Below are 24,492 nucleotides of genomic sequence, written 5' to 3'. Positions count from 1 at the left end.
GAATGAAAAGTTTATGCAATCTTATAGAGCTATTCCTCGTAGGCTTGTAGAACTAGGAGAAAGAATTTGCTGTTTTTAACTTTCCTTGAGATTTCTTAGAATGATGAGTAGCAGAGCTGAAAAACGAACCCTTAGCCGTCATTCTATTTTTTTTTTTTTCGATTTACTGTAGTGAAAAATTGTACAGAATGGAGCTTAAAAAATGCATTTTTGTATTTAAGTAATTAAGAGAAGTGAATTATTTATTCATTGTACTTATTTGTAAAAGCACATTCTTTTTGGAGGTTAGAATTGTATTATCATGCGCTGTGTTTGCTTCTGTGTAACGAGGTCTAAGACCGTTAATGCAATTATAAAAGAAGTGACTTGAAGTACACAGTTACACACCACTGCTCGAATGCGTATCCTCTACATTAACTCAAAAAACAATCTTTTGAGTTAATATATGTGGACCGTCTAATCAACTTTAAGATTTGTACAGATTAAATCTTACTTTAATATTGAAGGGTCCTTGCGGTATAGACGGGAACCGACTCGAACTCTATTTATAGTCCGACGGCCGAGATACATTAACTCAAACGATACTCTTTTGAGTTAATGCAGAGTTGCAGACGATGCAGACTCGTGTACTACTCTTGTCTATCTCTTAAAATTCTTTCTTTCTTTTTTCTTTTTTCTGTGAACCGGACTTAATTTATGGCTTTGCCTACCCAGATTAGGCTTGCCTATTCCAGAGCCCAGAATGCAAAGAAGCCCAGATCAATTAAAAAAAAAATACTATGCAACAACCCTTCGCTAGCAGAACCCAGGCAGCGCCAGCGCGTAGTATCGCGAGAAAAGAGAAAAGAAAAGAAAAGGACCGTCGCCTCCGCCTGCGCCTGCGCCTGCGCGAAGAAGAAGGACCGTTGCCTCCGAAGAAGAAGAAGGATCCGGGCTTTTCCTCTTTAGTACTGCACTACTGTTGATTGGCTCAAAACCCTTGCTCGTTATAAGGTACTTAAAACTAAGAATGAGAAGCAAAGAATGGTTAAATTGATGAACCAAATGATAAATGTAGAGGCCTAATTTAAACTAAGGGACAACTGGACTATGCATCAATAATTAAATTCAAGTAGATATTTAAGTAGGATCATGCTTTTATGAAAAGAAAAAAATGTTCCATGAAAGTGTTCTATTTTATATTTATAATAAGTGAAATCTTTCGTTGACTAAATCACACAGTGACAAATCGATTCACATCCACCATTTTTAAATCTTTCCTAAGCCAAGCAAAATTTGAATTGCCAAGTTCAGAGGTTCTTAACCACTAGTACATAACAGTACCAAAGGTAAGCTTAAATCCATAATTTCTTCAAAGAAACTCTTAAAAACAAATATATATATATATATATAGTAAGGATACCATGCTTTGCAAATTAAAGTGGTTGTTTTAAATTGTGCTCATATCTCTAGTTTCAAAGTTCAAATAGTCAATCCGAACTTCTCAACATGTTCTTCATATTGAAATGTCCTTGGAGGCCAAATTTTACATTTTTTGGAAATTTTTTACTACTTTTTTAGAATTTTTCAAAATCAGTGTTTTTCATTAAATAATATAAAATTAAAAAAAACACTGATTTTGAAAAATTCTAAAAAAATAGTAAAAATTTTCAAAAAAAATGTAAAATTTGATCTCCAAGCACATTTCAATATGAAGAACATGTTGAGAAGTTCGGATTGACTATTTGAACTTTGAAACAGGAGATATGAGCACAAATTAAAACATCCACTTTAATTTGCAAAGCATGGTAGTCTTACTCTCTCTCTCTCTCTCTCTATATATATATATATATATAGGAATATGCTAGCATGCTATGCATAGCATAGAGCCTCTCCATGCAACGGCTTGGATTTTGAGTTTTCAAAATCCTAACAGTCGATCCGAACCGTTCATCTTGTTCTCCGTATTAATATGTGTTTGGAGACCAAATTTTACATTTTTTGGAATTTTTTTACTATTTCTTTAGATTTATTGAAAATCCCTGTTTTCAGCAAATCTGGACCATAAAAAAACAGCGATTTTCAATAATTCTAAAGAAATAGTAAAAAAATTCCAAAAAATGTAAAATTTGGTCTCCAAACACATATTAACATGGAGAACAAGATGAACGTTTCGGATCGACCGTTAGGATTTTGAAAACTCGAAATCCGAGCCGTTGCATGGAGGGGCTCTATGCTATGCATAACATGCTAGCATATTCCTATATATATCAGACCAGCAATTGAATTGTTTAAATGAGGACAGCTCATTTTCTTTTTCTCATGTGGACCAATTAGTAAGGTAACTCTAATTTTTGCTAGTGTTGAAAGGGTATTTTCGGCGATGAATTATGTGAAAAACCGAATAAGGAATTCAATGGGAGATCAATTTTTGAATGGTTGTTTGGTTACTTACGTTGAGAATGAGTTGTTTGATGAGGTAGATGATGAACGAATTATGCAACGATTTCAAAATATGAAGATCCGTAGAACAATGCTCCCTCCATTGACTTGATTTTGTAGCATTAATATATTTCTTGAGATTTCTATGACAAGTGACCGGTCCCTCCATAATTATTGTAATCTATTATATTTGTGAAAAAAGGATGATTATAAGTTATAACAAAGCCCAAGGCCTAAGGACTAAGGCCCGTATCTTATCTAAGGCCCAGTGTCATGAGTTCTCTGGAGTACGTATTGGCATGAAGTATGAAGTATGAAGTGTGAACTGTGAATTTATACAGCCTCTTTCCTTCAGAGAAAAAAAAAATAAACCTCTAGCCTCTAGGCTTTCCTATTATAGTATTATCTCTTTGCCCGGCCAGCAATTGATCAAAGCTCTCTCACCTTCCAAATTAAATCGCCGCAACTAATCACAGAGCCTCCCCCTTCTCCCTTCCCTCACGAGTCGACTTGGCACAGATAGGCTTTCACCTATAGACTCAAGAAAGAAATCAGAATAAAAAAGTTGTACTGGCACGTATCCAGATATGTACTGGTAATCAGCATTACCTTTCTCGACACAATCTCTCGAAAACATGTGTGTTTGTTTGTGTCTGTGTGTGTGTGTGTGTGTGCAGAATTTCAAGCAAAAGTAACCAAGTATCAGTACTCTCTCTCTCTCTCAACTTTGAACGAGTAATAAATGGTACCACTGAACCAGTACCAGTACTGGTATTGAAACATGCTAATACCCCTACTTGCAAGTACTAAAACCAGTTCTAGGTAGGTGATTCGTTGACGAGGTCTCATACAGAGTCTCCGTTAGGGAATCATAGGAAGGTTGTTAGCAATTGAGGTGAGGTGAGGTGAGGAGGGAAGGGCTTATTAATAAGGGAATCGGAAGATTTCGTACCTTTTTAATTTTAAGCTAGAGAACAAATTTTGCTTTGTTGGTAGCACTTCATGGTAGTAATTAGCTAGACATACTATAGCAACCCAATTTGAGCTTAAAGCAGTTAAGCAATGTATAATGTATCGGCTCGTCTGCTGAATATCCAGATTAGCATGACATAAAGATGCACATGGAGGAATGGAATGGGCATAATTACACATTTAGGCCCTGAGCACATATACTACCAAATTTCAGAGTTTATGGTGCAAAATATAGGGATTTTTTTGGATATACCAGTGCTGTTACTAGTGCGTTGTTTCTAACTAATATTATTTCTTTCTTTTTTCCAGACGTGGACCATCACTCCTTGTCTTGTTTAAGCCTCTCTCTTTTCTGGATGTGCTTAATGAACTTTCTCTGACATTACTCACCTATACCTGTTCAGATTTGCACCTGGGTGCAAGGTAATTGCATTATTTTTGGAAAGTTATATGCCGTGTAACAAACTAAGATTCAGTAATGTTATTGGATCCATGATGTAGACAGTCATTGCACGGGGTTTGCTGCTAGGTAATATTATCCAAGGGGATTGATTTCTGTTATTTTAGCACAATATAGTTCTAAAAAATGGCTAAATCCAATTTGTATTTCAATCTTCTTTTTGAAGTGACTATTGGAATTTTACAAGTTCAATCTTCTACATAGGTTATTTATTATCCTATATACAATCAACATCAAATCAGGGCCATATCCTTCAACTTGCAATTTTCAGTTACTTGTGAAGAAATGTAAAAAAGCATCAAAACCTATTGAGCATATTTGTTTGCTATAGGGATGAACAATTAGTTTCAACAGGATAATTTACATCATGTACTTTAATTGTGCTCACAAGAAGTTAAATTAAGAAAATGTAAGAAACAATATGGAAAAGGAAAGCGTATCAAAAAGTTTTTGAAGGGTAAATGGCATATTTAATATAATGGAGGTGACCAAAAGTACTCAAGTGCTTTCGCTATTAAATCTCTATCATATTCACAATATTTTAGCAAACAGAATATAAAATAATGAGGGTTATAGAGCATAAAAATTGCTTCATGTTTCTGTTTTCTGAATGTGTATGTATCTTTTTAACTAGGGCTTTTTATTGTTTAATTTTTCATGGTAAGAATTCATACTAGGGGGTCCAACTGCACAAAATTGTAAAGAAATGGGAACTTGTATGGTATAAATATTGTTTAGTACTTGTTATCTTTGGGAAAGTAAAAGCCGCAAAAAAAGGATGCTTAGAATAGAGCATGATTGAAACTTGAAAATGAAAATAGTTTGGCATGTGTAAGTTTCCACATGAAGCAATTGATACACTCAACAACACTAGATCCATTCGCAATAATAATCGATGTTGATGAACAACAATCACTTGTTCTTGGTGCAGAAAATAAGACCTGTTCTTGTACAAGTTATTACATATATCTTTGTGGTTTGTAGGTAAAAATGCCTCGCAAAGTTGGTCATGCACATGGATATGATGATGATTATGATGATGGTTATGACGATTATTATGATGATTACAATGATAGTGAAGATGCACACAGAAGTAATCATGATATGAAAGGAAACAGTAGGCTATTTAGTTGTTTACAAATTATCTTACGCTATATTTGTTCCATATATATTTTAGCGGAAGGAAAAGAAACACAAACTTCAGATTAAATGAAAAATTGGCACACCAGTCAGGAGTTGCTTGGGTACTAAGAGGTGGCTGTCCTTGGTAACACTGTTATATTGTGCACATAAAAGAAAACAGTGTGATCTAGAACAATGTAAACAAGAAATTGCCACTGGAATATTAAATTGAAAATGTTAGATCATGTCTATATTATTTGCTTAATTTGCTTCAAAGCAACCACATAAAGATACAAACTCACTCCTCATTATTTTTCCTCTTGTTAAACAGTCTCTTCGCAGAAGTTGCCAGTGGCAAAAGAAACAGCAAGGAAACCTATTGTTTGGAGTTGTTCGATTTGCACCTTTGATAATGAGGAGAGTATGGTTGTCTGTGAGATATGTGGTGTGTTTAAAGAATCCTTTGTTAAATCTGGGAAGGAAGCTAATGGAATCGGTGTGTTGATTAATTAAAGTTGATATTACAGACAAGTTGTTGCTTTTTTTTTGTTTCTTAATGAGGAATATCAGAGCTCAGTTGGTGCTAAACCATAAACATGTTATTTGTTGTGTTCTTCTTTAGGCAATGACACCGCTGCTGGTTCCATGTCTACAATGGCAAACACTCAACCTGGAAAAATGCCAGTCAAAGTTGCTGCTAAGGAGCTGACCTCAGCTGATTCTTATGAAAAGGCTAGTAGGTCTTACGAGCGAGGTATTGTTGTTGGAATTTCACTTCTATAGAATATTTGAGATTATTTACAAACTGAAACATACCATTTTTCTTTTGCACTGTATTGAAGCATTAAAAAAGCATGGGATAAATTCTCTGAGCTGTACTTAGCAATTAGCTTCTTACATATACCGGGGACTCTTTATTTTTTTTCCTTTCTAGAAAATGTTGTAATAATGTAATTGTACTTCGATTTGACCATACTTTTTTCCTGATAGGCAACACATTGCACTCCACGTCGACAGCACAAAAAGTTGAAACAATTGCCATTCTCCCACAAGAAAAGAAATTGTCACAACCATCTGATACACTTTCCAGTAATCATAAGCTGCAGGAGAATCTGAGTGACACCTTGGCGACTACAAAGGATTCATCAGAAGTCATAGCTTCCAGTCTATGCCAGATAAATTTGGACAGGGACCGGCCCAGTGCCTCAACACCTATTTCAGATGGACAATATAAGCCTGACAAGTGGATACAACTTGACCAGGATAACGAAGCTTTAAGGCAGCTAAACCTTGCAATAGTAAGTTCTGATGTTCTTATCATCTGTTTATATTTTCTACTGGTCCACTGCTAGCCCATGCAGGATTAAGCTATACCCGGAAATCATATAGTTGTGCCATTGTGGTTAGCTCTACATTTTAATCTTCATTTGCAATTAGATGGGTTATGGGTAGGCTGGTGGTTTACTTTAAGACTTAGTGTTTTGGCCATGTAAACAAACAATACAATGCCAGTTAGGTTACAAGACAGTGTAGAAATGAACAGGCTTTTATGTTGATATTTGCTTTAAAACACTGTGTTTGAATGATTTAAAAATTTTGAAGAACATTTTTTAGGTTGGTCATGTTGATTCTGGCAAATCGACTTTGTCTGGGAGACTGCTTCATCTGTTGGGAAAGATTTCAAAGAGAGAGATGCATAAAAATGAGAAAGAGGCTAAAGAAAAGGTTGGTAGCTGTGAACTATTATACATTTATTTTCATGTGTTGTGTGAACTCTGTTAGACTTGTTTTTAACTCCAGTGATTTAATATCCAAAAGAACAGCAAATTTGGAACTTCTAAACAAAAGGAATACAAAATTTTATGTGGGTTGGATTGACTTGATAATCCTTTGTTGCAATACTATATACCTTTTTCAACTACATTTGGCTGCAAATTTACCAGAAATTAAAGAAACCTGTACATAAAGTACTCCTTTCTAAAATTAATAAAAACTTGGAATGTATTATTCTTTGCCCATGGCAGGGAAAAGGGTCGTTTGCATATGCTTGGGCAATGGATGAGAGTGCCGAAGAGAGAGAGAGAGGTGTTACCATGACTGTGGCAGTTGCCTATTTTGAGTCGAGCAAGTACCGTGTTGTTGTACTTGATTCACCTGGCCATAAAGATTTTGTCCCGAATATGATATCTGGTGCAACACAGGCTGATGCGGCAATTCTTGTGGTTGATGCGTGTATAGGTAAGGTTCTCATTCTTGCATCAGGTCATTGGCTGATACATCCCTGTGGACAGAATCTTAGATGCCGAGTCTTAGTTACTAATAACCAATTCCAGCAACACATTTCTAATGCCTAGAACCTAATCTTGTTATTTCTTCTTTTGTAATGTATTAGATTAAGGGTTGCTCTATGGAATCTTGATGCTGTTCCTGCTGTGCCAAGCAATTTAGTTTAAGTATGTGCCAGTTGGTACAGGACAACATCAGTTGCAATTTTATACTTTTTGTGGGTTTTCATGGATTCTTTTATGTTGGGACTTAATTGAATATCTACTATTATCAAAAACTTGTTTTTTCTATTTGTTCTATTTGGCTAAATTGGCTATCTAGAATCTGTATTTTTTTTTTCGTGATATTGTAGCCTAGAACCGAATTCCAATGATGATGTTGGGTTCCAATCGCCATACAAATCGGTTGGTATGGCAGCCTTGATAAATTGTTATAACTTTTGGTTCTTTTCTTTTATTTTATTTTTCTTTTTCTTGGTAGGTTCTTTTGAAGCTGGCATGGATGGTCAGGTACCGGGAGTTGCCGGCGTGGGGCAGACCAAAGAGCATGCACAGCTTGTTAGGAGCTTCGGCGTTGACCAACTCATCATTGCGATCAACAAAATGGATGTTGTTGGGTACTCCAAGCAGAGATATGACTTCATCAAGGCCCAGCTTGGTGTCTTCCTCCGATCTTGTGGCTTCAGGGATTCCTCCGTCGCATGGGTCCCACTTAGTGCTATGGAAAATGAAAACTTGATAGTACCTGCTACTGATGCTCGTTTGACTAGCTGGTAAGTGCTGACATTTTATATAATTTATTATTTTCTTTAGAGGAAAATTTGTGGGTGTGCTTGAGAACTTTCTTCAAGTACTGTGGGCCTGGGCGTCATGGTAGATGAGAATACCTGATACATCTGCTTTTCTTGTTTCATCAAAATTTATCTAAATTAGCTAATGAACGGGCTGTTTAGTCCTATTGTGCACCTTCTCGAACTTCAAAGAAATCGAGAACAAAAAAAACATGCTTTTTTTCCTATGTTAAGCAGGAGTATTTTTATTTTTGTTTATTTTTTTTTTAACGTTAGGTGTTGCATACATGGTAGTTTTTGATACATTTAGGAGGTACCTGTGAAACCCTGCTTTCTATAATCTAACTAACAGATGCTCTGTTGACTGCTGGTCAGTCCTTGCTGCTTGACAATAAAATAAATAAATTTCACTTTCAGGTATCAAGGAAAATGTCTACTGGAAGCTATAGACTCTCTCCAACCTCCTTCAAGAGATGTCTCGAAGCCTCTGATAATGCCAATTTGTGATGTCATCAGAACACAATTAATGGGACAGGTGGCAGCATGTGGAAAGCTAGAAACTGGAGCTATAAGAGCTGGTTCAAAGGTGCAATTTAATGAAAATGTTGTATAGCATGTTGCTATTCTTGACGCTATTGTATCCATGAGATTTCATTGCACAATTGGAAACCCTGGGTTTTACTTTTACTCTACCCTGTTCTGTTATTACATCAACATTTTCTCTACAGATACCATTACTAGCAGCAGTCATTACCAGTACAGGTATATACTGAACCATAACATTGGCTTGCCCGGGTGGACCAGTAATGTCCTGTTTATCTAAATGTGCTTTTGGGTTTTTAAATTAATTTTTGTCTTGCATTTGTTGATTTATTCCTTCTCTGTTTGCTTCCTTTCTTCAGGTTGTAGTTATGCCAGGATGTCAACCTGCCACAGTGCGGTCAATTGAGCAAGATTCAAATGTGTGTAGTGTCGCTAGAGCAGGAGACAATGTTGCTGTTATATTACATGGCGTTGATTCGAGTAAACTCATGCCTGGTGGGGTCATCTGCCACCCAGATTTCCCTGTTCCTACGGCAGCCCGCTTGGAATTGAAAATACTGGTCTTGGATGTAGCTGTCCCCATCTTAATTGGTTCCCAGGTCTGTGCTAAAGAAATATTTGTGTTTTGCACCATCTAAACAAAATAAGGAAAGACAGGTTTTTGCTAATTTTAGGTTACAAAAAGAGGATCTGAGAGAAAAAGAAAAGTGGCCGAGTTTGTAGATATTGGTGTCAATTGACCTCCCTCAATTGTTTTTCTTGATAGCTGACCCCACTAGTGACCCAATTCATTAGGGAGATTTGCATAAAAGTGACATTTTGGTAAAAGGTTTTCATTTCTGTAGGTGGAGTTCCATATACATCATGCTAAGGAGGCGGCAAGAATAGCAAAGATAGTCTCTCTTCTAGATCAGAAGACAGGAAAAGCATATAAATCTTCACCACGTTTTCTCAAAGCCAAACAGAGTGCAGTCGTAGAGGTAAGTCTCATATCACCTCGTAGGCCTACTATTAAACTTTCTCATTTGGGTCACACCAAGAAATAGGGTACATACATCACATTATACCATGTGGGCCTTTAGTGAATCTGGATGAAGTATTATGTAATAAGAGGAAGTATGTGTGAAATTTTTTAATACCACCTGAATAATACAGTAATATTATAATTTGAGATTTGCCTAAAATCATTAGTTTGCTTGTTTTCTTTTTCTTTATTAGGTGGTTCTAGATGGAGCAGTCTGTGTGCAAGAGTTCTCCAAATGTAAGGCTTTGGGGAGGGTGTTCTTGCGTGCAAATGGGAACACAGTGGCTGTTGGAATCGTCACACGGCTGATTGATTCGGTTCAGTAAATTATCTTGCGGCTCAAATATACAAGGCTAAAAGTTTTGGCAATTCCCCCCTTTTTTAGTTTTTATTATAGAGCATATGATAGGATCTATGAGTAGAGGAATGTCTGCGTATAAATAGGATGTATGCGTATATTTCTTTGTTAATTTCGTGATTTTTTTTAAATAATTGCTCTTTTCATTTTGTGGATGAGTTTGGGGGCCATTTTATAAAGAACAACATTAACCAATACAAGGATTTTAAAGAACTATACTTGATGCTCAAATTCAAATTTCTTAGATAAAAAATTATTCCGAGGACTTTGCCTAATTTTATCAGTTCAAGTTTGCTTAATTTAAAGCGGGATTTATTAGTTAACTCATAAAACTTGTATGAGCAAGTGAATTCTTGCCAGCATTCTTTACTCTTTTTTAATCGATTGAGTATTCGGCCATTTTTTTTAATACCCAAAAAAAAAAAATTACAAAAATAACCACCGTTCTGGGTTTTTTTCAAGCCTACTCAGACCGCCTGGCCTCCGCCAATTATTTGTCCCGTGAACACTCTCTCTCTCTCTCTTCCTTCAATTATTGTGAAGCCTCTGTTTACTGCCTCCGCCAGAAAACCAAAAAAAGAGAAAAAAGAAAACCCTAGGCTGCCTCTGCTCCTTCACTGTTATGCCTCTCCTCCGGCCTTTATCTCGCTGCCACTCCCCCGCCTCCTCGCGGCGACTCCTCCAGCCTCTTCGGATAAGTTTTTGATTCGATTTGATTGAATTTGTAATTGAATTCGGGATTAGAGTTTATAGTTAAATGTGATTGAATTATGGATTAGAATTCGCGATTGAATTCGAGATTGAGGTAATTATTTAGCGATTGAATGCGAAATTCAGAATTAGGGTTTCACTGTATCAGTAGTATTTAAATTTTAATATTAAAAATTAAAAATTGAGAACTTTGATTAAAAAAAAATATTACATATGATTATATCATTTTCTTACTAAAAACTTGATTGAATTAATAAAGTAGAAAATTTTGATTTTGTTTTTATCCATTAAAGAAAAAAGAAAACAAAGCATTCAAATCGAATTAGTTAGGGTTAAATAAAAATTTGATTGTGTGATTCCTCAATTTTTTCTTTAAAATTTAAAAAATAAGAACTGAAAAAGTCAACTAATCCTTACTAAAAACTTATTCTTACTAAAAACTTATTTTTTTAATTAAAAAAATCAACTTATTGCTTCGTATCATATCAAATTACTGTCGTAATTAGGTTTAATTGCTAGTTACAATCAATCGATTATCCTGTAATCCTTATTTAATTACTTTTTAAATGTAGGTTGTGAAGGAAAAATGTTAGTTGCACTGTATACGGGCGGCAATGTTATTAAAGGTGCAGACGGCGTGTATTACACGAAAGATGTCGCATTTGGTTTCCAGGTTAATGAAAGTACCACATTTCATGAACTTAAGCAATTAGTATACAAAAAGACTGCTGTAAATCCCAACTGGTATGAAATAGAATTGGCTACACGGATTGACACACAAAGGGGTGGGGTGGGGGGTAGACCTTACTTTGTGAGGTATCCTATAACAGATGCGATACTTTTGTTGTATAGATGACCCTTAGTAGGCCTTAGTAGCTTACCAATACATGACCCTAGATATGTTTTGTTGTATAGATTTAGGGTAGGCCTCATGGTTGGTATCCGGATGAGATACTTTTGATGTATTAATTTCTGTCCAGACTGTGTACTCTGATTATATATTAGAAACTTGCTTTATATTACTTGTTGTTTTGTTTGAATTGTTAATTGCCTTGTAAGCATACACGGCGTTGTATGCTTACGGCGGGGGACTGTTACGACCCGTGGCCGCGGGGTGTGACACTATCCATCAAAAGTCTGGCCAAACTCTCCCGGACCCTCTCTGGCATGCATATCTGCACCGGCAGCCCATGGATCAAATGGACCAACTGATTCTGCATCGGCCGGCTGTGTACGCATCTCCCACGGATCTTGCTCCCAGCTTGGTGGATACGTGGCAGGAAGCGGTGTTCCAAATAATGCAGAGGCAAAGCCATCTACAATCTGAGATGCACTCCCACCAGCCTCGTAGTCATGCTCCATCGTAACTCCATATCGTGGTCTGTGAGAGCTAAGCACGCCCGCATCTGTATCTCCTGGGGGTATCTCATCCATGCTAAAATCAGGATCGGCTTGCCAACGAGGTGCTCCATCCTAAATTTAAATAATGTTAGATTTGCTACATACAAAGAACTGTGCTATAAATAATAGAAAGCTCGACTTACCGGGCCAATCTCTACTGGAACTCCATGCTTATTTCTATAAGCATCTCATCCTTGGGTAGTCAACACCCAATTGTGGAACGCCCAACCTGAGTCATCATTTGCGTAATTTAAAGTTAACTTAGTTAGATCAAAGAATTCGAGGAAAATAAAATGATTGTGTATGTCATACTTTGAATATTAACTTGTAATCACCTGTAGGAGGTGGCGGCATCTCATCGTCGTAGACAGGGACTCGCTAATAATTCAGATCTCGCGGTGTCGACTTTATCTCCCACCAATTGATGTTCTCCCAGCATCGTGCAGCATGCCAACGAGGCGGCCGTCCCAACCGCCTCTCTCCACAATTGATGCAGAGTGCTGGAGCATATTGCATCCTATCGCTCGCCAAGCATCCCTCGCCATGCACACCAGGCTGTGTCCAACTCCTCTCATAGCTGTCAATAATTGCACACAACATATTTTCATGATTATGACAATAATAAGTGTAATTAAAATTTGCAATTTTTAATTAAAGTAGGTTTCAGTTATATTTACCACGTGAGCATTGATTGGACCCCAAGGCATGTAAAACCTAGATGAGTCATCCATCAGTCTACGTCGAAGGATGTCGCCATAAAGGCCCGTAAGGTAGACTAATGACATGCCCCATCTCTGGTACCAGACGGCATATCTCAAATCCCTGGGACCAGTAGGCAATGACTCAGGAGATGGCGGACTCCATAAGTGCTGCTCCGGATGTCGAGCCCAGTCGTACTCTAAGCTGAAACACTGGCTCCAATCGACTTTCGACTTAGTGTGCGACATTATACAAGTACAATTAATTAGAAAGGCAAGAAACTTGACAATATTAAAGTGATAATAAAATTAAGTAGATAGTACTTACTGTTGTTCGTACAATAATCTTTTACGTCTATTTGACTAATTTGCAAAAACATACAATTATTGAATTTTACGATTTCTTCTATTTTGAGAACTTATAGGTCCAAGAAGAGTAAGAACTGCGATATAATAAGCTTGGACTGAAGAAATCACGAAGACTTTTATCAAGAATACTAATTGTAAAATCAAAAACTTGGTAAAGTATGTATGAGGTTGATTAAATTGAGATAAAACGTTATGAACGTTTTCAAAACATTGGTAACGTTTTATAATGATCAGAAGCTTCAAAATTATCAAAAGAAGAATCAAGTTATAACGTTATAACGTTATACAACTGTTGTGACGTTTTACAAACGTCATAACGGTTGACAAACGTTGTAACGTTTAACAGATACAGAACAACTGAAGTACAGCTGTTCAGTACAAACTAGAAACGTTGTAACGTTCATAAAACGTTGTAACGTTCATAAAACGTTGTAACGTTCATAAAACGTTGTAACGTTCATAAAACGTTGTAACGTTCATAAAACGTTGTAACGTTCATAAAACGTTGTAACGTTCATAAAACGTTGTAACGTTCATAAAACGTTAAGTAACGTTTTACTAAGCTGTCAGAGAATTAAAACCCTAAATCGCATTTGAATAAAACGTTGGTAACGTTTTATGTCAAACAGCTCATTTTTGAGCTACCACTATAAATAGACTAAAGGGATCACTTTCAAATCATCTGAGCCGACCCTAATTATTCTAAAAGCAATTTTCTGAGAGCTTAGCATACTCCATTGTTGTGAGAGCTTAAAACTTCAAAATCCCTCAAGTAACCTCAAACCTACTTCACTAATCTTGTTATAGATTAGGTTAGAGTGATCTATTGAGTGTTTCTCTTGTGTTCCTAGACAATCGAGACCTTGTTCTCATCTCTTTGAGTTGGCCGTTTGACTTCCCGCTTGGTGTGTAAGGGCTCAACGGTTCACAAGTTGTAATCCTTTCGTATTGGGTAATAGGAAGGCGCACCTCACAAGGTTGCGAAGCCCCGGAGACATAGGCCTTTGTTTTGCCGAACTCCGTTATCACCCCGCGTGTCAAATTTCTCTAAACTTATTTCTTTACTTTCAGTTGCAATTTAATTTCAGTTTTTGAGCAATTAGAGGTGCCCCTAAGTGTAACAAAGTGGTATCAGAGCAAGTTACTCGAATTAAGACACACTTAATTGGAGATTAGATCAACTTGACAAATGACACCCTATAGATCCGTGAAAGAACCCCTAATTTTTGGTACTACTACCAAAAACTTCATGCATTGGAAGAAAACCATGATTAATTACTTGAATATCCTTGAGGTATGGTATGTTGTTGAAAACGGGTATACACCAACATACACAAGTGTAGCTACCGAGGGTTCAACCGATGCCAAAATTGAGACCGTCGATTCCAAACAAACCAAGAAAGACAATGACCTAGCAACCAATGCCATATTCAATTTGGTTAGTGAATCGGTAGCCTCACTCTTTGGGAGTGCATCAAGTGCAAAAGAAATGTGGGATGCTCTTGTAAACCGGTATGAAGGAAATACCTAAATCAAACGAACCAAAATAACCGGTTTAGAAGCAAAATTTGAAACCTTTAAGGTTGAAGATGGTGAAAGCATTGAGGATATGTATAATAGACTTATGCATATCCAAAATGAGTTTACCGAATTGGGAGAACCACTTTCTAACAATAAAATTGTAGGAAAGCTATTGAGAGTGATGCTCATGAGGGATAGATGGTCCGGATTGGTGAGTGCTCTAGAAGCAATCCAAGGCACGCACGACACATTCACACCGGATGACCTCTATGCCCATTTTAGAAGTTTTGAAGAAAAACTTCGACAATCCGGTGATTTGAAGCAAAGCTCAAAATCCAAAACCGTAGCTTTTCCGGCACAAAACCGTAACTTTCCAAGCTCCTCAAACACCCGTCTCTCAAATGATCAATTTATCAACAAAATTGATCATGAAACATCCAAGGATGCTCTTCTCTTATCCAAGATGTTTCAAGGAATGCTTGACTTTGAAAGAAAATACAACAAGGAATGAGAAGAGAAGAACAAAAGGGTAATGTGTTTCGCATGCCATAGAGAAGGGCATTCCATTCAAACATGTTTCAAGCTATTTCCACAATTGAAGAATACGGATGGCGAAACACAACAAGATCAAAAACCAAGACAAAAGTATGATGGGTATAAGAATAAGAAGGCCAAAGCTATGCAAGCTTTGTTCTCGGATAGTGAGACGGAACAATCCGACACGGAATCGGAGAATGAAGAGGAGATCAACCTTGCATTGATGGCAAGTGTAGATGAAGATCCCTCGAAAATTGATATAGACTCAATTATAGCTAGCAAGAACATCACCGATGAAACAACCATCAACTTTCTCATGGAGCTTGTTAAATCAAGGAATGCCAAGGAGGGAGATGAAGGGATCAACACCTCAACAAACTTTGCTAGTGAGGTACATTCAACTCTTAGTCTTGATGGTTATGAGACCGAACTTGAATTTGTAAATGAAGGTGGTGAAGAATATAGTGGTGAAATTGATATTGAAAATTGTATCATCACAAATGAGACCAATAATGACTTGAGTATAAATCGGTTAGACACCAATGATGCAAGCACTTTCAATAATGAAATTCTAATGCACGATGATAATGAATCTAGGTTGAAATCACTCCTTGATGAGTCTAATAGAACCTTGGTTGAGAAGGAAGGTATTATCCAAAAATTAATTGCTAAAAATGACATGCTAGAACTTGAAAATAAAAAATTAAAAGCATCACACTTAGGTGAAATAGGCATTTTAAAAGTTAAAGTTCAAACTTTGGAAACCGAAATCCGGACATTGAGATCTCCTAGTGAATTATTAAAAGTCACTAGTCTAGATCCCTACTATGTGAGCAAGTTGATAAATGATCAATCCTATTATAAAAATGATAGAGTTGGTCTTGGATTTGAGAAGGGTAAATCATCACTTAAATCTAATCACATGCAAGGCCCTAAAGAAAAAGGGGAACATTCTCAAACTTCAAGTATTTCAAATACCAAACTAAAGTTTAATTGTGAACAATACTCAAATTATCAATTTTTTACTAAAAATGGTCTAACTCCTTTGAACAATGAGTCATCAAAATTGAAGTCTTCTCATGCCTCAAATGCTAAACAACCAAACTATGCATTTAGGTACAAGTACAATAAAAGAAATTCCAAGAACAAGAATGCCTCTAAAGATAGTGAGAGGGACACTCTTAATCCAAAGGGGTCAAACAAAACATATTTCAAAGGACCCGATGGATGGTTTTATGAATTCAAAAATAACAGTGTTTTACAAAACCAAACTCAAAGAAATGGTTTAGCTAGAGATGTTCCCCAACATCACAATAGATTTAATTCTAACAAAATCAAGAGTGTTGCATCTAAAGTTGCAAATAGGTCACATGATAGTAATAAGAGTAGTTTGTATGAAGTGAAGTACCAATCCATTCTCAAACAAGGTTCTACTACACTAAAGCAATCAACTACAATGTGCAACTATTGTTGTAAACTTGGCCACACTTCCTTAGAATGTGGATTTAGGAATGTAAACAACAAACATAGTGTTGTTTGGGTTCCTAAATCTATTCTAGCTTAGGTTCACACTTAATCTCCCCTAAAATTTTGTAATTGCGAAACATAAAGGGGGAGATTAAAAACAAGGTATATGTTAGTTACTAACTCAATAATAACTAATATATACTTTGTAGGTGTGTTTGATTTCATCTCAAAAGGAAAGTGCTTGGATCATTGATAGTGGATGCTCACACCATATGACCGGTGACAAATCTAATTTTAAATTCTTAGAACCATATGATGGAGGTACGGTTACCTTTGGAAACAATCAAATAAAGAACTCTATTATTGGTATAGGCTCAATTGGTAACCAACACTTGACCATATCCAATGTATATCTTGTTGATGGATTAGACTATAACTTACTTAGTGTAAGTAAGTTATGTGATTCGGGATACTATGCCAAATTTGATGCTAATGCTTGTCACATAGTTAGATCTTCGGATGATGCTCTAATCTATTCGGGTAAACGAAAGAAAAATGTTTATTACTTGTATTTTACTCATTTTGATTCCGGTGAAACTTGTCTAAGTGTCGTATCTAGTGGATCATGGTTATGGCATCGTAGGTTAGGTCATGTTTCAATTGATACCATTAAAAAATTGATCAAACTAGACCTTGTGCGTGGTTTACCAACATATAAATTAGAACTTGAAGGATTATGTGATGCATGTGTTCAAGGTAAACAAACCAAGAGTAGTTTTAGATCCAAAGACATGGTTTCAACCGATCAACCTTTGCAATTGTTACATATGGATTTATTTGGACCAATTAGTGTACCAAGTTTGGCCAAAAAGAAATACGCATATGTAATTGTAGATGACTATAGTCGCTTTACTTGGGTTTTATTCCTACAACACAAGGATGATGCAATTAGCAACTTCATTGAATTTTGCAAACGTGTTGAAAATGAAAAGAGGTCAAAAATCATTAGAATTAGAAGCGACCATGGGGGGGAATTTGAAAATGCAAAATTTGATCAACTTTGCTCTAAAAGGGGATACAAACATGAGTATTCGGCTCCTCGCACACCTCAACAAAATGGGGTAGTTGAGAGGAAGAACCGAACCTTAGTTGAGCTTGCCCGAACCATACTAAACGAATACTCCTTACCTAAACACTTGTGGGCTAAGGCGGAAAATACGGCATGCTACGTGGTAAATCGCGTAAGCATAAGGACCATATTGAATAAAATACCATATGAGCTATGGAAAGGGTACAAGCCTAAGATATCTCATTTTAGAGTATTTGGTTCAAAATGCTTTGTTCTTGATGAATCTCCCAAAGTAACTAAATTTGATTCTAAATCAATTGAGGGAATGTTTGTAGGGTATTCAAATTCAAGTAAAGCCTATAGAATTTACATTCCATCTCAAAGAATTGTAATTGAATCCGTGCATGTTAAATTTGATGAAAATGCTAATCACAAGGTCGAGAAAGGTATTGAGATTGTAGGTGTTGAAGTGTCAATTCTTGATCAAGATGAAGTTGAGACAAGAACCGACACAATTGAGAATCAACCCGAGCAAACTCAACCCGAAATGGATACAACCAACATTATTGAAACGGATCAAATAATTGAAGATGCAACCAATAATGAGATGGATCCAATAGTTGAAGGAATGCAAACCGAAGAGATACAACCTTCACGAATTGAATATCAAATTCCTCAAGACCTAAGGGAAGTATCTTCTCATCCTCTTTCTAATGTAATTGGTGATCCTAGGGAAAGGGGTAAAACAAGATTCGAATTAAATCAAATGATTGGTCATTGTGCATTTGTATCTCATATAGAACCTAAAAATTTTAAAGATGCAAATGTAGACCCAAATTGGATTTGTGCCATGCAAGATGAACTTGCTCAATTTGAAAGGAACAAAGTTTGGGAACTTGTACCTAAGCCAAATGATAGAATGATTATTGGAACCAAATGGGTCTTTAGAAATAAAAAGGATGAAGATGGAAATGTAATTCGCAACAAAGCTAGGTTGGTAGCTCAAGGGTACAAACAACAAGAGGGTATTGACTTTGAAGAAACCTTTGCACCCGTAGCTCGTCTTGAATCCATTAGAATGCTTTTAGCATATGCCTCAAACAAAAATTTCAAACTATTTCAAATGGATGTTAAAAGTGCATTCTTGAATGGATTCATAGATGAGGAGGTGTATGTTAATCAACCTCAAGGCTTTGTTGATCCAACATTTCCTAATCATGTGTATAGACTCACCAAAGCACTCTATGGACTCAAACAAGCACCTAGGGCATGGTATGGCAGGTTAAGTTCCTTTCTAATTGACAATGAATTCATTAGAGGCAAAAATGATACAACTCTTTTCACCAAGAAGAGAGATGGATCACTATTGGTAGTGCAAATTTATGTAGATGATATAATTTTTGGTTCACCTAATGCGGCACTTGCCGAGGAATTTTCTTCTCTTATGAGTAGTGAATTCGAGATGAGCATGATGGGTGAATTGAATTTCTTCTTGGGACTTCAAATCAAGCAACTCATGGATGGCACTTTTGTGAGCCAAACCAAGTATGCGAAGGAGTTGATCAAGAAATTTGGGATGACCGAAAGCAATACAAGCAAAACTCCAATGGCTACGAATGCAAATCTTGACTCGGATCCGAATGGCACATCGGTGGACATCACTCAATACCGAGCCATGATAGGTAGCCTACTCTATTTAACTGCTAAGGGCTCAACGGTTCACAAGTTGTAATCCTTTCGTATTGGGTAATAGGAAGGCGCACCTCACAAGGTTGCGAAGCCCCGGAGACGTAGGCCTTTGTTTTGCCGAACTCCGTTATCACCCCACGTGTCAAATTTCTCTAAACTTATTTCTTTACTTTCAATTGCAATTTAATTTCAGTTTTTGAGCAATTAGAGGTGCCCCTAAGTGTAACACTTACTGGTGAAACCTCTCAGTGTCGCTCTCACCCATCAGCGGGTACTCCGGGATGAAAGCATCCAAGCCAAACTGTCGAGACACTCGATCGGGATAGTGGTACTCCACTATCCAGTAACAAACGACCGGTCCCCGATAATACCTGAGTCGCCTCTGCTCTAATGTTCGCCGGCTCAGAAGGTTGTGACTATACCATGCACGATATGGAAACCAATTGATGTTCGCATCTCGGAGTATCTAGAGCTGACCCCGAACATAAGAAATCCCCTTGTCAGTTTCTTCATAATTGCGATGACTACCCCATATGGCACCGTATGCGGGGCATCTGTCTGGGTCAGGATCTGCCCACAGGAAAGGTGGCTCTGGTATAACTGGCCGATTTACAGGCAGATGTGACCACGACCAATACTGGAGTAGAAGAAACAGTCCTTGAATCTGCCTATTATTTACCTGAAATTTTAACTATAAATAAGAACTCGATACTTATTCAACCTTAAATAACAACATATATTTAATATCAAAATTAGTACAGACTTACCAGACAAGAGTGACATAGGGATCTGTATAAGTGGGCGAGAACAGCTCCACCCCAGTTCCACCTCGATGGCCTCTCAATGTCCCTTAGTAGTGAGAGAAATATAATTGGAACCGCGTCACCGCTAGAATCCATGAACATGGCAACACCACACAAATCCAGCACAAACACACTAATATATCTGCAATATAAGATAATCAATATAAATAATTGAGATTATTTATGAATTAATAAATCATTTTAAAGAGTGTAATGGTACATCTTGACCTCCTCTCGGTCATTAGTCTTAGGGAATATCTGATGCTAGAAGAAATGAGCCCGGAGTGCCTTCAGAGAAATACAGTACCCAGAATATCTGATGTCATCCTCCTCCCCCTTTTTCTTCTTCTTCTTCTTCTTCTGCAGATTCTTCGGATGATAACCTAACAACTATGGTATCATATTCTGCAGGTCTGGATGGTCTGAGATGTCACCTATGGGGTCACCATCGATGGGTAAACCCCATAAGGCACTCACATCACCAAGGGTGACTGTCATCTCCCCAACCGAGAGATGAAATGTATGGGTCTCCGGTCGCCATCTCTTCGCTAGACCATGCATCAGAGACTGATCGATCGTACTCTACAGCATAGTGGCAATCTGATATAACCCAAGGTTCATGATGCATTCCTCCATCAATGGATGGGCAACGTACGGAATCTCAGATGTGTAGTGCCTCACCGTCAGCATCATATTGTCATGTATTTATTATCAATTTGTGAGACTTAAATCGTGTCCTTTTTTTAGTACTATTTACATTATGTATAATAACCACGTACCTCAATAGATGCCAATGAGACATGGTGCTTAACATGATGAGCCCATAAAAGAGGACTAAATGTGTCAGGATCATGCGAACTATCTCTAGTCTCGGCCCTAGACGACGGACCCTCTCCAATCGGATCCTCATACTACGGGACCTCTCCAGTCGGATCCACTGAGGATAGGCCGACTCCAGTCGAATAGGTCGAGGACGGGCCCACTCCAGCCAGATCCACCGCATCTAGACCCGCTCCAGGCGCAAGTCGTACTCCCCACCGTCTAGATTTGGTCATACTACATTTACAAAAAATATATATATTAATCAATCGAAATTTATTCAAACCAAATTCAAACCTTAATTTAACTAATTGAAACCCTAAACCCGCAATTCAGCAATTATTTCAAGCAATTGAAATTCTAAAACCAATTCAAGTGCAAAACCCGGCAATTCAACTAATAAACCCTCAATTCAAGCAATTCAACAAATTAATAGCCTAACTAAAAACCTATCCCTAAATCTAATTGAATCGGAAAAAATATCACATTTAAGCAATTCAAGAATTTAACAATTACACAATTCAACAATTTAATCACATTTAACAATTACACAATTCAACAAATTAATAGCATTTCAACAATTACACATGCCGCAATTTAACAATTACACAATTCAACAAATTAATAGCATTTAACCCTAAACCCTAATCGAATCGACCAATTTCAAGCAATTCAACAAATTCAACCAATAAACCCGTAATTCAACAATTACACAATTCAATTGCAATTTAATCGACCAATTTCAAGCAATTCGATAAATAAATCCATAATTAAATCAATAAACCCGAATTCAACCAATTCAACAATTTAATCACATTTAACAAATAAACCCTAATCCTAAATCTTAATCGAAAAAAACAAATATAACTCACATTCAAGCAAGGCAGCGGGGGATGGCAAGGAGAGGGCGGAGCCGGGGTGGAGCCGCTGCTGGCCGGGCCTGGCGCGGGACAAGGCGGAGCTGGGGAGAGGGAGGCGAGGTGGCAAGGAGAGAGAGAGCGAGGGAGAGGGCGGACCCAGGGTGGAGCCGGTGCTGGCCCGACCTAGCGCGGGACAGGGCGGAGCTGGAGCGGGCGCGGCTAGGGCTAGGTTTTTTTTCTGGCGCAAGAACGAAGCAGAGAGAGAGGGAGAGGGCGGGGGGGGGTCTTCACGGGACAAATAGCATGAATAGTGGACCGCCCGGGCAGTGGGTGGTCAGGTCCCTAGTGAACCGCCCCAGCCCCAAGCGGTTCACTACAGATCTAGACTGCCCACAGGCCAGGCGGTCTGGGTAGATGTGAAAAAAAACCATAACAGTGGTTATTTTTGTAAATTTCTTTTTTTTTTGGGTATTAAAAAAAATGGCCGAGGAGTATTCCAAACTTCCAATACTTGGTCATCCCAAATAAATATTTCCTAATTTTTTCAAAACAGTTTTCATTCATAATAAATCTAAATAAGTATCATCATAAGAAAAGAATATCTATCACACCTAATTATTGTTGCATTGTTTGTAATTATTACAAACTAAAACGATCCTTACAACTCACACTTGCCATTTACCAAAATTGTTTTGGGGCCCCTTGAGTCTAATCAAGCCACTTTCAACCGCATTACTTTCTAATCAGAAACCCTTCATTAGCATGCGCATTACTGTATGATTTAGTTGGACAGTCTTTATGATGGCTGAACATTCACTTCAAAGTTTATCTGGTGACAATTTGATAATATTTTATCTGAAATTTGTTCTTACTGTGTTTGCTTGGTAGGTAATATCTACAAATTCATATGTACTATAAAGTATACTTTTTTTTTGTAAGCGTGATGTGAGGGTTAATGTTCTCAAATTACCTCCAGTAAGAATATGGAAATTTTAAAAGCAAAGATGGAAAAAGCACCACACAAAAGGCTGTATTGTTTCAATCCACGGAAGATCTATTGAGATGATACATATATTCTTTACATTAAAAGCAAAGTTTTGTTTGTTGAGACAGTTGAGCAGTGCTTGTGAAGAATCCGCATTACCAAACTAAAAACATCCCAAATAGTCGGTGCGACGCTTCCATCCATTTTCTATCTTTTTTTTCCCGTAACCAAGCGATAAATAAAAAAGAGAGGATACATTTCTAAGTATAAATATGGAGCTTTCTATTTATTTCATAATGATGTTTTTATTGTTTGGAGTTATGTTGTATTAGCTAGCAGCGATACCTCAATTTACAACAACAACAAACAAAAAAAAAAAAAATGATGGTTGTTTTGTATCAAGCATAGCATTAACCATTAATCACCACCCTGAAAAGTGAAAAATAATAGTTATAGTTTATTATTGAAAATGCGTCATGATCAATTTAACAGATGTTATTTTGGCTGCTAATTTTACTAAATAGTATTTGTGGTTGCTGTCATTTTACCAGTATATATGTCCGTCTCCAGTAACTAATTCTCATTGTCATTGATCCCTGCAGCAGGGATCATGCAACCTTCGGCTAAGGTGCAATTAACTCTAACATACTTCTGGCATGTTGAAATTGACCTGCGCCAAAGTGAGAGTGTAAAGCCATACAAAATTACTCTCAAAACACAGAAAAAAAAAAAAAGGATGAATTTTAAGGCACTCGTCAATGTTTATAACCGAAATTTTTAAATATACCATAATCCAAAAAATAATAAACCAAAAAATCATTTTTTCTGAAAAATTCGAAATTTGACACGACCACACTATGTAGATGCGGACTCTTTTACTGGAACATCATCTAGGGGATGCGCACCATTAATTGATGGAGTCCGCATCCCCTAGATGCGACTCCTTTTTGTGTTTTTTCAAAATTTGAAGTTTGACTGAGTCAAAGGATACGAATTCATGATTTGTTTTTTGTTTTTTTTTGTTCTCAGAGCATACAAATCTCAAAATTAAATTGATTATTTTTTTTTATGGTTATTATTCACCAAATGTTCTAAAAATTTATTCGACGATAACCCTAAACTAATTTTTATTACAAAAGAGTCCAATTAGATATATATATATATATATATATAATTTTATTTTATGGTTATTTTTCACCAAAAGTTTATTCGCCGATATTCCTAGAAGTTTAAGGGACTTCAGAATAAAATGATAAAAAACTACAATAATATATATGTTATTGGACTTCTTTAGAATAAAAATAAATTTAGGGATATTGGCGAACAAACCTCTAGAGTCTTCAGTGAAAAGTAACCATAAATAAAATAATATATATGTAATTGGACTTTTTTGTAATAAAAAATAATTTAGAATCGCCGAATAAACTTTTAGGATTTTCGGAGAAAAAAATAAAAAAAATAAAATACAACAATAAATATGTTATTGGACTTCTTTGAAATAAAAATAAATTTAATAATATCGGCTTAATAAATTTAGGGTCTTCGGTGAAAAAAATTCCTTGTAATAAAAATTAATTTAAGGTTATT

The 24,492-nt window shown here is 36.7% G+C and overlaps 1 protein-coding gene across 6 annotated transcripts; it reads left to right on the top strand.

Moving 5' to 3' along the window:
* The first annotated feature begins 851 nt into the window (after nucleotides 1-851).
* On the top strand, nucleotides 852-10,149 carry LOC144562663 (uncharacterized). Of its 6 annotated transcripts, none has more exons than XM_078311885.1 (13): nucleotides 852-993; nucleotides 3,703-3,816; nucleotides 4,838-4,970; nucleotides 5,307-5,471; nucleotides 5,598-5,729; nucleotides 5,966-6,273; nucleotides 6,590-6,700; nucleotides 7,000-7,213; nucleotides 7,742-8,033; nucleotides 8,469-8,637; nucleotides 8,954-9,193; nucleotides 9,440-9,574; nucleotides 9,813-10,149. In XM_078311885.1, exons 3-13 carry the CDS (start codon nucleotides 4,844-4,846, stop codon nucleotides 9,942-9,944), a joined length of 2,025 nt encoding a protein of 674 aa, XP_078168011.1. In that variant the 5' UTR covers nucleotides 852-993; nucleotides 3,703-3,816; nucleotides 4,838-4,843; the 3' UTR covers nucleotides 9,945-10,149. The 6 variants fall into 6 exon arrangements, with proteins under 6 accessions (XP_078168011.1, XP_078168009.1, XP_078168012.1 ...); XM_078311883.1 differs by lacking the exon at nucleotides 852-993 and adding an exon at nucleotides 2,777-3,016; XM_078311886.1 differs by lacking the exon at nucleotides 852-993 and adding an exon at nucleotides 3,105-3,120.
* The last annotated feature ends 14,343 nt before the right edge of the window (nucleotides 10,150-24,492 follow it).

This window comes from Carex rostrata, chromosome 12 (genome assembly GCF_964058835.1).
Source record: "Carex rostrata chromosome 12, lpCarRost1.2, whole genome shotgun sequence".
NCBI lineage: Eukaryota > Viridiplantae > Streptophyta > Magnoliopsida > Poales > Cyperaceae > Carex > Carex rostrata.
The sequence above is the reverse complement of the archived record's forward strand: the minus strand, read 5'-3'. Positions and strand labels throughout refer to the sequence as shown.

What these genes read in the sequence shown, in the direction of transcription:
- LOC144562663 (XM_078311885.1), top strand. Translation starts at nt 4,844, where the DNA reads ATGCCTCGCAAAGTTGGTCATGCACATGGATATGATGATGATTATGAT. An exon ending in GATGCTCGTTTGACTAGCTG is followed by an intron (nt 8,034 to 8,468) that starts GTAAGTGCTGAC and finishes TTTCACTTTCAG; the next exon opens with GTATCAAGGAAAATGTCTAC. An exon ending in AACAGAGTGCAGTCGTAGAG is followed by an intron (nt 9,575 to 9,812) that starts GTAAGTCTCATA and finishes TTTCTTTATTAG; the next exon opens with GTGGTTCTAGATGGAGCAGT.